This window comes from Theobroma cacao, chromosome 2 (genome assembly GCF_053813885.1).
Source record: "Theobroma cacao isolate CCN51 chromosome 2, ASM5381388v1, whole genome shotgun sequence".
Taxonomy (NCBI): domain Eukaryota; kingdom Viridiplantae; phylum Streptophyta; class Magnoliopsida; order Malvales; family Malvaceae; genus Theobroma; species Theobroma cacao.
The window spans coordinates 10,703,246-10,716,459 of NC_142640.1; the positions used below are offsets into that span (position 1 = coordinate 10,703,246).

A 13,214-nucleotide genomic window follows, 5' to 3' on the forward strand; every position below is an offset into this window, starting at 1 on the left:
ACAATTATTACATTTAATAAAAAATATTATTATAAATAATATTTTAACTAACATTAGTGCCTTAAGGTCACTAGTTAGCAAAATTTATTTAAAAAAGTTAAGTGTATATATATCCATTTTAAAATCTTAAGAAAATAATAATTTCTTTTCATTTCATTTTCATATAATTTTGGGCCCCTTGAAAATCAATTTTAGAATTTGGCAGCTAGTTATAACCTTAATTAATGTTAGTCCGAATTCTAAAACTTTTCAATGTGATTCTTATTTTAATTATTGAACTATATCTGTTCTTAGGGTCAATTACTCAGGTTTTAATTAAATTATTTAGAATTGCTGGGATTGATTTTTTCTTTTATAGTTTTTAGTTTCTACTAAATTGTTTTATCTATTTGAAACTCAAAATGGGACATACTTTTCATTTTAAACTAAATTTCCTTTTTTTTTTAAATTATAAAAATCAATCAAATGAATATACAAGAGTTAATTATGTTAATTTTAAACTAAGAAAAACTTATGAATAATTATAAACTAACTAATGCTTTTAAATTATTGAGAGAATATGAGTTCCAAAGATTGATAGGCATTTGTAGTTATTAAAATATGCATATCCAAGTAAATAAACAATAATAATATTTCTTTGCGAGCAATTTAAAAAATAATTAATTAATTACATTAATAAACACCTTAACACCTTCAAATTTAAAAGTTATAATATTAGATGAAATTATCATTTTATGAGGTCTAACTAATATCTCATTTACTAAGAGTATCGTTGCAAAACAAAATCATAAAAATTGAAATCAAGTCCTCAAACAGTATGAACCAATACATTTAAACTATATCATGTAATACAGTAAAACTTTTATAAATTAATACTGTTGGGACCATGAAATTTTATTAATTAATCGAGATATTAATAATTTATTAATTTATACATTAATTGATAAAAATTTAATTTATTAAAGTATTTTTATTTTTTAAAAATATTAAACTTAATACTTGTATTATGTATTGTGATTATACGAATATTACCTAATTGTTGAATAAAGAATTATCATTATTTGAAAGAAGCAAATTATTGAGAACGTTTTGGGAAATGACAAAAAAGATAAGATTAAAGATGATAGTTTTGCAATAGAGCCTATCTCACGCAAAGATGCACTCAAAGCAACAATCACATTACATAATTTTTTTTTACAAAACGAGAATACTATACTAGAGCTTCTTAATGCGCTAAGAAAGTTAAAGACGAAGTCTAAGGAGACATCAATTTTAAAAATAATCGAGTAACAATAGAGTCATATTTTACAAAGGTCTCATAATTGAATCATGTATATATTTAATTTTGATATATAAGTAGATTATTAATTTAAATATCAAGTGGAACTTATGAATATTTTTCAAAATGTATTATCTTATTAATTTAACGAATTATTAATTTACCATATCAATCTCAAGTCAAAATTGGTTAAAAATATTATTTAATCGAGGTTATTAATTTATCAAATATTAATTTATTGAAGTTTTACTCTATGTGTGTATGTGTGTATATATATATATATAGAGAGAGAATACAGAATTTTATTATAAAATAATATATCATTTTCATTGACGAGCATTTTTAATTATACAATTGTGTTAACATATACATTAATACTTTACCATCATGCAAACGTGTTTAGAATATCAGGTAAGTAATATTCATGCTATATTGCTGGATTCTATGTAATATTCATACATATGCATTAATACTTTGTCGTCATATGAATGTGTATTTAACTAACCTCTTAGTTTTACAATGAAATAGTAAGGAATAGGTTTTACTTTTTTATTAAAATGGTGGTTATTCATTTAGAGTATCAGGAACATAGTATTCATACATTTGCTGAATTTTATTTTATTTTGGAAATAATATTAATCCATATTTTTAAATATTTCACTATGCTTTCTATGGCAATAGATTTATATTAAAATTAAATAATATCCATAGCCTATCTAACAGCATTCTGTGAAGGACATTTTAAGCAAGATGAAACAAGTCAAAGTTCTGGATGAGCACGCATGAGGCAGCGTGTAGAAGGAAGGAGAGAAGGGTCGGTATCCGAGGTCTGTGTCAACCAACAAGTACTGGTCACGGTGTTGCGGCTTTCACACATGTAATTCTGAGGTTTTTAATGCCTTAATCACAAATCAAGTTTTTCTTCAAACTGTTCTCTGTGGGTGTGGTTCTTCCACCGAAACATCAGTTTGATAAAAGCTTGAAGCACAGGCAAGGCAAGCACGTAGCTTAATCACAGAATTTAATGTTTTTGGAAATGCCCTTCTACTTGCCCTTCCACACGTTGGAATATAATTTGTACTCTGTTTTTCATCACCAGATATGCATGCAAATGGTGACTTTATCTTAACATTGACTAGTTTGAAACTTTTTTCTTTCGATCACAACATATGCGAGTCTATGATCTCCATTTTTTCTCATTATTTTGGTTTATCTACTAATAACACGGCAGAATTTGAAAGGACTTGATAGAGATCTTAACATTAATTGATTATTTAGAAATTGAAACAGAGTATTAACTGGTTTCTTATTCTTCCTTTTGCAGGCAGAAGGTGCATCATCCTCATTGATGGCACGCATCTATGTACTCTGTTTGTAGAGTTAATCTCTGTTATAGGTAAGCTAGTAGAAAAGCCGACTTGTTATCAAGGAGAGCTGCTACTACTAGAGGGCCCCATATTTTTTCTGCTCTTCTTGAAACACTTGATAAATAACGACTCTAGTTCCCAAGTTTTTTGTAGGATGCTATCCAACCCAACTAGGGCGAATACCATCTTTTTATTAGCTAACCTTGCATACTTTTACTTTTTTAATAAATGTGTATTTTGCGTAAAAAACAAAAGTTACCATAAAGATTAGCAGTACATTATTATTAGTAGACAGACTAACGAAAAAAGCTTCGGTATAACTTGTAGGATCAAACTTCTACAACCAAAACCGTGAAAATACTCTGGCAAATAAATTACTTACAAATTTCTCGAGTTCCACGAAAGCTCCCCCATCCATGGCAACTCTAAACAGCATGGCAAGCCATAAACCCTCAGCACTTTTCGAACCCATAATCAAATCCCACAAGTACCCCGCTCTCTCTCCGATTCCCCTCTCTGCTCGTCTCTTGTACAAAACTAACCCAACCCATCTATTACTCTGGATTAAAAAGAGAAGGAATTGGATTATTAAAACAGTCACAGACGACAAAGAATTGGCTCCAGTGGAGACTAGCCATTCGAATGAAGCTAAGAAGCCTTTGTTCCCAAATGGGTCCAATATTTTAGAAGCTTTTTCTTCTTCTTCAGAGAGAGGAGGTGGTGACGATGATTTTGAGAAGTTGAGTAGTAGAGCAATCAATGCCTCGATTGTTCTTGGATTTGGCACGCTTGCTGTCTCTAAGTTACTTACTATAGATCATGATTACTGGCATGTAAGTTCTCTCCTGGGTTTGCAACTTTTGCTTTTGATTTTTAGTTCCATTTTTTTTACCAAAATCTTTTAGTTCCAGTTTTACTTAGAATTAGATCAAGATTGGTTGCAAAAGAGCATGTATGATTCAATGATAGTGTTGCTCAGTTTGACTACTTTCTTTGCTTTAGTTGGATAGCCTCTGTAGTTCTTCATTTTATGAAATTATTTTGACAGGTGCTGATGTGTTTTATAAGTTTCTAACCTATCAATGGACACTGAAGGTTCACCTTGAAAAAAGGGGTCTTTATTTCACTTTCTGTTTTTGAAGAAGAAGATAAAGAAGATATGCCTATAAATTTCAGGTTTAAAGTTTTGCTTAAAAACCCTAGTTAATGGACATGATTTGTCTAGCTATTCCATAGATAAGGATTTAGCATGTATCAAGATTGTTTATAAACATGGAAGCTGTAATTTTTATAATAATAATGGAGTGAAATTTGAAGAGCTACAGATGGATTTTCCTGCTAGTTATTGTTTTTTACATCTCATCATTTATTTGATCATCTTCAATGATTATCAGGGATGGACCCTTTTTGAGGTTTTCCGATATGTTCCGGAACATAATTGGATTGCATATGAACAAGCACTTAAAGCAAACCCAGTCTTAGCCAAAATGACAATAAGTGGGATCGTCTATTCAATAGGAGATTGGATTGCACAAGTAAGTTTCTCCCCTTCCCTCCACCCTCTCAATAAATGCATTAAACTTAACCTTATTCTGCATTCAGCTCATATAGCGTAACCTATGTGTAGTGTTATGAAGGAAAGCCTCTTTTTGACTTTGATCGGACACGCATGTTCAGATCAGGCCTTGTAGGATTTACTCTCCATGGATCCCTTTCTCATTATTATTACCAATTTTGTGAGGTAATGGTAGTGGCTTCTAGTTTATTCATTTCATAGCTTTGATTTTTCAGTTTTCATGGGATCACTGAATCAGTCACTTTGAGTTCCAGGCTCTGTTTCCTTTCCAAGACTGGTGGGTTGTTCCAGCAAAAGTTGTCTTTGACCAAACAGTTTGGGCAGCAATCTGGAACAGTATCTATTATGTGGTTTTGGGGTTCTTGCGTTTTGAATCCTCTGCTAACATCTATAGAGAACTGAAGGCAACATTTTGGCCTATGCTGACTGTAAGAAGCTTTTCTTTGTTTATCTCTATGCAAATTTTGGGTGTCATTGTATTGTGCTATGCATTGCAAATCTAGGATGTGGTTTACTCATGATTTTACTGGACTGGAATTCTGTTTCAGGAATTATTTTTTCAGGGCAGAGTTCATCATACATGCTCTTCCCTGCTGTTTATTTTTCCACTTACCACTGTCAATGGAAAATGTGGCAAAAAAGTCTTATAAATTTCTTGGTGGTTCTACAAAAATTCCCGATTTAATCAACCTCTCATTTTCCTACCTCTTGTTCATGATGTATTGGAGGATTTAAGTCTTCTTCAACAGCATGGGCCTTAAAATCAGCAGAGAAATAGGAACCCAGAGAAAGAGAAACCCCTCTTCTCAGCAAATTGTATTTAAAAAATAATAATAATAAATAAATGGCTTCAAATGAGATTTAACTCACAGGCATCTGAAAAACTATGCACTATGATGCAAACTATTGTGATTAATTTCCACTGCTTGTAATATGAATGGCAAAACTGTGTATTTTCCTTGGTTATCTGTATAGCTTTTAGGTGGTAATGAAAAATCAGAAAGGAAAATTTATATGCTGAAGTGGTTCACTAACATCGGTGCACTCTGAAGATTCATAATGCTCTAAGACAACCCGAATAATTCTATAAATAAATCTACTAAAGGTTTTCATATTGGAAATAGTTGGAAACTTGATTATTGACTTCTAGTTTTATTTTGTACTTGGGTTTGATCAATGTGCAGTTAGCCACCTTTTTATTGCTATCTAGACATGATTTATTGTTGATACTCTCTTGCCACTTTTCAGGCAGGTTGGAAACTCTGGCCATTTGCTCACATGATTACCTATGGTGTGATACCTGTCGAACAAAGGCTTCTTTGGGTCGACTGTGTGGAACTTATCTGGGTAACGATTTTGTCAACGTAGGTATCTTTGTCACCGTGTCTAATCTGTGAAGAAATATGCGACAATTTCTGCTTCATGTTCTTAGTATATTGTTTAGTTGCTGCAAGTATTAAAACTGTTTATTAGGTGTTAGTGTGAATTTTATCTCCATGTTCTGTCTTTCTATATCTTGACAACCAAATTGCAGAACCGGGATTATATGCTATTCAGGCCTTGAAATGTTCTGAGCAACTGAATTTTCTAGCCTCTCTTTCTTTCATTACTTGTTATATTTGTTTCATTTGTTTCAATAGGAATTCCTTTCTAACACTGGAACTTTTTCTTGAAGCTATTCTAACGAGAAATCAGAAGCAAGAATATTGGATGCAAGACTGGAAGAAGACTCTAGTTCATCAAGCAATCCTCCTAAGGTACATTGAAAAATTGATTTATGGAACCGTAATTCGTGTTTAGGCACTGCCACTCCCTCCCACCTCCCTTCCCCTCAACCTTTGGTCCAAATTGAGTGCAAGAAGACCTACTGACTAGCATGGAACACTATGTCCATAGTACACTAATGTATTCTATCTTGAATGTGATTTGTCAGGGATAAACAAAGTAGAGTCACGCATCACAGTTGTCTAGAAAGATGAGCAGCATCATTTTGGTGAGTCAAAGCCAAAGAATGATTGCTTGGGTCTACTTCTGATGAAAGAGTGATCAGAATAAAAAAAAAGTTGCCTACTGGAGGAATTTGGCGATATACAACATCATATAATTCTTAACCTTTATACATTAGTCGTTCAGGTTTTGTGCTAGGGGGGTTATGATGGGGCATAGCTAGATATGTTGTATCAGGGCAAGTTTACTAAGATTGTTGAGCTATTCTTGTATTCGACTGGCATTCAAAATGATGTTAGGGTCAATTAATTGTCAAAAAATTATATTTGTACAATACTCTACATTTGGTTTCTGTATCTTTGAATTTGGGCATCATATAAATCCCTAATTTATGCTTCATTTCCCTGCCTATGTCCATGGGAAAGGAATTCCATAAACACAAGTTTGACATTCTAATTAACAATCCGTGTCAATTAACCAAAAAGAAAAAAAGACCAAGCCAATATTGTATGTTCTGGTCTCAGTATCAGCATTAAAAGAAAACAAAAGACAGAATTGGTTGATTGCTGTTCATTTTTTGGGAAAAAAAAAAAAAAAAAAGGAGATAAACCAAAGTGCGACACATTTCTGAGTCTTAAGCTTTCCACGTGCAAGGCACTTGCCTTCGCAGATGGCAAAACGCGCGGGAGGAAGCCGGAAACTAGTATAACGGCAAATACAATTATTTATTAAAACAAAAATAAATGCGAAGCCCAAAGTCCAGATCCCCAAATTTTGGTTCCGAGTGAAATCCCTAGATTCATTGGTAGGATGGCGCAACTTGAAGCATTAGATGAATCAAAGGCGAAGCAGAAAAGAAATCATGGATCAACCAAGTTGTTCGTAATGGTTGACTACCTGTTTCTCTTCATCTTCTTCGGTTTCCTCACTTTCATTCTCTTCAAGATGCTTAATCTCTTCTGATTCTTCTTCAGGTCGCTTCACTCTTCCTTTCATTGATTTCTTTCTTTTATGAAATACCCATTTCGCCATTTCAAATGAAAAACATATTTGTTTGCATAATTTGTCATGATCACTCCCTGTCCATTTAATTAACTGCAACTCTTTTACTCTTTTATTCAGGATAATTTTTTTACATGTCAGATTGAGTTCCAAGGCTGAGACCTTGGTTCATTCAGAGCCTATCCTTTGAATATTCTGAATCAATGGTATTATGTTATATTTCTTGATATACATATATATATATATGCAAGGTGTGGCATTTTGATTTAAGTCAGAACAATGACAAATTATTCTTTCAGCAATTCTTGCCTGAAAATTGCACCAGTAATGACATATTGGAAACGAAATTATAAGTAGAAGATTGTCTTTATTAGCTGCTTATTCTTTCTCTTTACATAATTATCATATTTTTTGTACATTTTCTGTCTCAGGGGAATGTTGTATGTAATCTAACAGTCAGTTGTCCAGGGGATAAGTTAGATTCAATTGTTTCAAAAAAGCCCAATTTTCATCAAATTATTATATATATTGAAGAACGGTTACAATTTATTTTAATGGAATTATAGATCGACATCGGTGCTGCATCAATGGTGGTTGTATGATCAAATGAACAATCATTTTGGTTGTTATAGAAGATTTCTACATGTGGGAGTAGTTGTTAGCTTTGTTGATGATGCAGCTAAGCACTCATTCCAACAACTTATTTGATGTGAAAGTTTGAGGCAAATTATTTGCTTTGATAAGAAGCAAACAATTTTATCAGGTAATATAACAGTTGAAAGGAACCAAATGACTACTCAGCTTTATGCGGGACTATGTATTTTTCTCCATGCCAGTGATTAGCTACTTTGCATGCTATATCAGCTGTCTGTTTTGAGATGACTTAGCTTTATTTTCCCTTACTGACATTGGCCCCGACTTGTTGACGTGGAAAAGAATGTTTTAAGGCTATGAATTTTTTTCTCGTTGCAGTTAATGAACTATGAGTAGCATACTTTTTGAGTACATTGATGCTGGCAAATGATATTGAATGGCCAAGTTTAAATACTCTTAAGCATCCTTGGCATTTCAAATGACCAAATCTATTTATGTTTTAAGCCTGCAAGCTAGGAGCAATCTAGGATCTAAAATAGAATACTCAAATAAGACAGCAGGCTAATTCGCATAGACCAATAATTAATTTGGAAATTGAAATACACGATTACTTGGCAACATATAGATTTCCTAGTGAAAAATGCATAAAAGACTCTAGACTCAATTTAAATGACAAAACTAAAACAAAAACACTTACATCTAGCAGGCTTGTTTTATCAATAAACATACTCCAAGACTCCACTAAAATGACAAGCTGCAACTCATGTCACGTTAAGTACGTGGATATGATCTACTCGACTGGACTGGACTGAATACAAGGGGACCCTAAGACTCCAACTAGATTGCTGCTGGTTGCCTTTATTCTCTAACTGATTGAAACTTCACAGCCGAGCTCAAGGACGTGGATGTGTTCCTGCACCGCCAGCACCATAACCAGGAATTGGTACCTCAAAACCAGGGTTTGGGACAAATGTGTCGTCGCCACCTGGAATATAGCTGGTTCCACCGGTGCTGCCACCATTGTTGCCGCCGATGCTGCCGGTGTAAGGATTGTAAGGTTTCAAAACTGGCGGCAGCATCACTCGTCCGATACCTGGAATGAGCACGCTGTGGTCATGTTCAAGCGCCCACTCAGGCTGTTTCATTTGATCATCATTCTCTGGATTTCTTGGGATGTCACGTTTTGCAACTGCTTGTCCAGCAATAGCGAGCAGAGTACTGATGAGGAAAACTCGAGCGAGAAGCAAGGAACTAGTTTTGTAAGCCATTATCAGAGAACTATAGAGAGTTAAGAGTGAAGAGATAGGATTGGTTTTGGGATGGTGGAAAGAGGGCAGAGAATAACGCTTCTTATAGGGTGAGGTTTAAAGTGAGTTGGTTGATCATTCGGCGGTGAGTTAAAAGAGTGAAAATACCATTGAAGGAGAAGTTGCAAAAACAAAAGCTAGCATGTAATTAAAGAAGGTTACCGGTTGGTTTGGGTGAATTTTTGCGGTGAGTTATGAGATTTTTATGTTAAAGACTATTGCCGGTTAAGCTCTTTCCTAAACATGCGTCTGTTCCTTCAGTAGCTGACAAAAGCTGAAGAGTTCGAACTCGGTTCGCACTTTGCTTGTACTTTTGGTTTGTCTACTTCATTAACTTGTTATTTGTTTTGATTATTTTCATTTCTATCACCAACAGATCTGCCGGCAATTGAAGTGAATCTGTACCCGGCAGATTGAATACCGACCCTCTGCCTCCACGAGCCACGATCATTCTTGAGAACTTCAAATCCTGGCTTTCTCGAATTGAAGTTTGTCCTTAACTTACTTGTATGGTGACATGCATTAATATTACTACAATGTTAGAAAAAGTTGCTATAATTTTTATATGCCACCAACTAAAAAGGAGGCAATAAAGGATATAATACCAAAAACCAAGTAACTGATCCATGTTCCATTCTGCTCTTATGAGTATATTCAATGCGTGTAAAGATCTTGGAGAGAAGAACATTCTCTATTCATTTACCGGATATATTTAACTTACATTTTCGTGATTTATCATTGTTAACTTTATATATAATTTATACTAATCTATCATCAATTATAGCAGAAATTTAGAATATAAAAGTACACTTAATTCTTGATACATGATTTGACAATAAAAATAATACTGACTAAATTAATGGTTGGTCTAGGAATTCAATACACTAAGATCTTCCTCCCCTTTGATTTACTAACTCTCCAGTGGGTAAGAATCTTAATTCTTTTTTATAAACAAGAGAGGAGACTTAATCTTTACATTATACAGTGAATTCTTAGTCCTATCCATAATTAGATTTAAGATTTCTTACACAAGCCTACACTCTTAAACCCACATTTAATACTAAAGTCTAGCTCACTTTATTAAATTATATTATGAACTATAATATTATCACTTTATCAAGATCAAATAAGTTTAGCCATTTTGTATAAAAAAAAGAAAATAAATTAAATAATATAAATCCACACTTTATTATTTGAGAAAAATCTAATAATATTCCCCTTGGACGACGTTACTTAAATTCAAAGTTTGAAAACACATTTTTGTAAACATAATTCAGAAGTTAAGACAACTTGAAACTTTATGAGCTATCGCATCGTGCGGATCCAAAAACCCGACCACTAAATGTGGAAGAATAAATGTTAGGAATCATCACCAATCTTTTTGTATCTCGGTGCGATTGGCGACCTATTGACTCGGTTCTAATCGACGAAGTCTTAATTTAATTTTAGATCCGTCGAAAGAATGATAAATTGGTCTACAATTTTTTAAAGTTGGGTTCAAGAGTATGTTACGCACGAGGAAAGACTAGCACCTTCGTGGCGCTCGTTCCACGAACGGTACCATTTAATCATATGTTATCCTATTATAGCCTAAACCATTGATTTTATTCTTGTGTTTCCCTAATCTTTGTTTATTTTTTTTTTTTTTTGTTATTTTATCAACTTAAATTTTTTTTATTCGGTTTTACTGGTGCACATGATGCAGTTATGAAATGATGTCATGATTTACTAATTTTAAACAATGAGTAGCGAAAACCTTGTATCGGAAAATCATTCATAGACCATCCCAATATTTTGGTGAAGTCTCGAAGTTTTTCTCACCTAGAAATATCCTCGGAAGAATTCATCTTTACAAGTCCTCCGAGGAAATCCCATTATCGGAGTTTCTGTCCCATTAACAAAATATATGTGTCATATGCTATGCCAGGATAAATATCGTGAATGATGCTAAATGAGCATGTTTATAAATATAAATTAGTTGATTTATAATTAATATATATTTTGTAATTTAATACAATTAAATACCTCATTTATTTTAGTATATACATTTTAAAGAAGGATTTTATTTAAATCAATAATTTTTAATTAATATTATAGGTCAATATTATTTTATTTTATTGAACTATTTTTTTTAAATAAACAACTAATCTTTTATGTACAATAATTGTTTAAAGTGATTAAATAACGATATCAATTTTAATTTATGTAGAACATTATATGGATTTATTTCTTTATGGATTTTAGGGTAATTGTTTGAATTAATCGGAATATCGGAATACAAAATTAAGATTTATCCTAACACTTCGGAGGAAATCCTAATGGCACGTTTGGTTCGCGAAATAGATAGGAATAGAATAGAATAGTTATTACGTGGGAATAGAATGAGGTGGGAATAGAATAGAATAAGTATTATATAGTTTGGTATGATGAATGGAATAGAGTAGGAATAATTATTATGACTTATTACAGTGTTTGGTTGGTAACAATAGCTTTAGAATATGAAAGGAATAGAAAATAAAAAGACAAAAATACCCTTTATTATATTTAATTATTTTTTTATTTTATTTTTTAAATATTAATAATTTATAATTAATTAAAATATTAATAATTTTTATTTTTATATTCATTAAAAATTTAATATATTAATAATTTAATAAATAAAACATTAATAATTTAAAATATTAATATTTAATATTTTAATCATATTAATATTAATAATGTTTAAATTATATATAAAATATTAATATTTTAAATTTTATAAATAATTTATTCTTTTTATTCTATTTTTTCCCTTTTCTTTTTTTCTTTTTCATGGGCCGGTCGTCGGAAAGGCGACCGATGTAACAAAACGCCGATCTGGCGCACCATGTGGCCGGATCTGGCCACTACGGCGCCAGATCGGCGCTTCCCCGCGGTTGGATCTGGCCGTGGAGTGCCAGATCCAACCGTGGGATATGGTCGGGAAGCACCAGATCCGGTGCTTCCCACTGCCAGATCTGGCCGTTGAGTGCCAGATCTGGCTGAATCTCCGTTTGAATCTTATCCGACCATATTCAGTCATAAAATCGTCGTCGCAGCCGCTTCCGTCGCTTCCGTTGCCGTCGCCGTCGCCACTAACATCATCTCCGGCATTGATGCCACTTAGAGAGAGAATAAGAGAGGAAAGAACATGAGAAGAGAGAGAAAGAAGAAGGGAAAATGAGAAATATATATATATATATATATATAAGTCTAGGGTTGTAATATTTCTAAATGATAAGGGGTATTTTAGTCTTATCATAATTCAGAGCTATTCCCATGGTCACAGAATAGCAAAAACCATGGGAAACCTCGGGTTTAACTATGCCTGAGTTTTAACCCTTTTGAGAGAATAGCTATTACTAGGTAATAGCTATTCTTTGTGATATTGCCATACCAAACGGAGGTAAGCTATTCTCTTGGGAATAGATAAGGAATAGCTTAGCTATTCCCTGTACCAAACGTGCAGTAATTGAATTCCGTTCTTAGGAAAGTCATCTCGAAAATAGCAGCTATTTTCTTTTTTAGATGAAATTCCATTATCAGAATTAATCTAATCAACCACTCTATTTTAATATTTAATTTATTTTCATTCTCTCTCTCTATGTGTACTAAGCCCCTTTAAATTATAGAAAAACTATCTATTCCACCCAACTTAGTGTTATCATATTTTATTTCATTATATTTTTAAGTTTCATTTTTCCTTGTACATCTTCATTCTACATTTATATCTATATAAATTTAAATACTAAATATTTTATGATTATGTCTAACATTTCACCATTTCTCACGTTTTATATTTCATTCTTGACATTTTATAATCTAAGGAGGCATTCCTCATCTATATATGTATTACTCTAAATAAATTTATTCCTACCACTAACTTTTTTACTTTCACTATATTTAATGTATATCTAAATCTATTTTTGTAATTAAATATTTATTTATTTATCTATTTCTTTTTTTACTTATAACTAAATATTTATCTAAATATATTCTTTTATAGTTAAGCACATTTTAGACATTTTCATCATTTTTATAATTTTCTGTTTTCCTTCTCTAATGCTCATACCCTAAAACTTTATACATTTTTATGTTATTTATTTATTTTTTCATCATCATAT

General features: G+C 32.4%; 2 protein-coding genes and 1 long non-coding RNA gene across 5 annotated transcripts; 2 read left to right on the top strand and 1 right to left on the bottom strand.

Annotated features, from left to right (window-relative positions):
- Positions 1-2,620: 2,620 nt before the first annotated feature.
- Positions 2,621-6,503, top strand: LOC18608665 (uncharacterized). Of its 3 annotated transcripts, none has more exons than XM_088803663.1 (7): positions 2,621-2,675; positions 2,974-3,479; positions 4,041-4,181; positions 4,274-4,387; positions 4,477-4,650; positions 5,471-5,586; positions 5,898-5,988. In XM_088803663.1, the coding sequence occupies exons 2-7, from the start codon at positions 3,063-3,065 to the stop codon at positions 5,986-5,988; spliced, it is 1,053 nt and encodes a 350-aa protein (XP_088659789.1). In that variant the 5' UTR covers positions 2,621-2,675; positions 2,974-3,062. The 3 variants fall into 3 exon arrangements, with proteins under 3 accessions (XP_088659789.1, XP_088659790.1, XP_017971593.2); XM_018116104.2 differs by lacking the exon at positions 2,621-2,675 and adding an exon at positions 6,156-6,503 and having other exon boundaries at positions 5,898-5,979; XM_088803664.1 differs by lacking the exon at positions 2,621-2,675 and having other exon boundaries at positions 2,927-3,479.
- Positions 6,504-7,286: 783 nt separating this feature from the next.
- On the top strand, positions 7,287-8,176 carry LOC148764029 (uncharacterized). Its single transcript, XR_016024653.1, has 2 exons — positions 7,287-7,377; positions 7,738-8,176. It is a non-coding gene; the product is annotated as an uncharacterized LOC148764029 (long non-coding RNA).
- A 140-nt stretch (positions 8,177-8,316) lies between these two features.
- Positions 8,317-9,159, bottom strand: LOC108660963 (cell wall protein precursor). The gene has a single exon (XM_018116105.2). It carries the CDS (start codon positions 9,031-9,033, stop codon positions 8,659-8,661), a length of 375 nt encoding a protein of 124 aa, XP_017971594.2. The 5' UTR covers positions 9,034-9,159; the 3' UTR covers positions 8,317-8,658.
- Between the last annotated feature and the right edge of the window lie 4,055 nt (positions 9,160-13,214).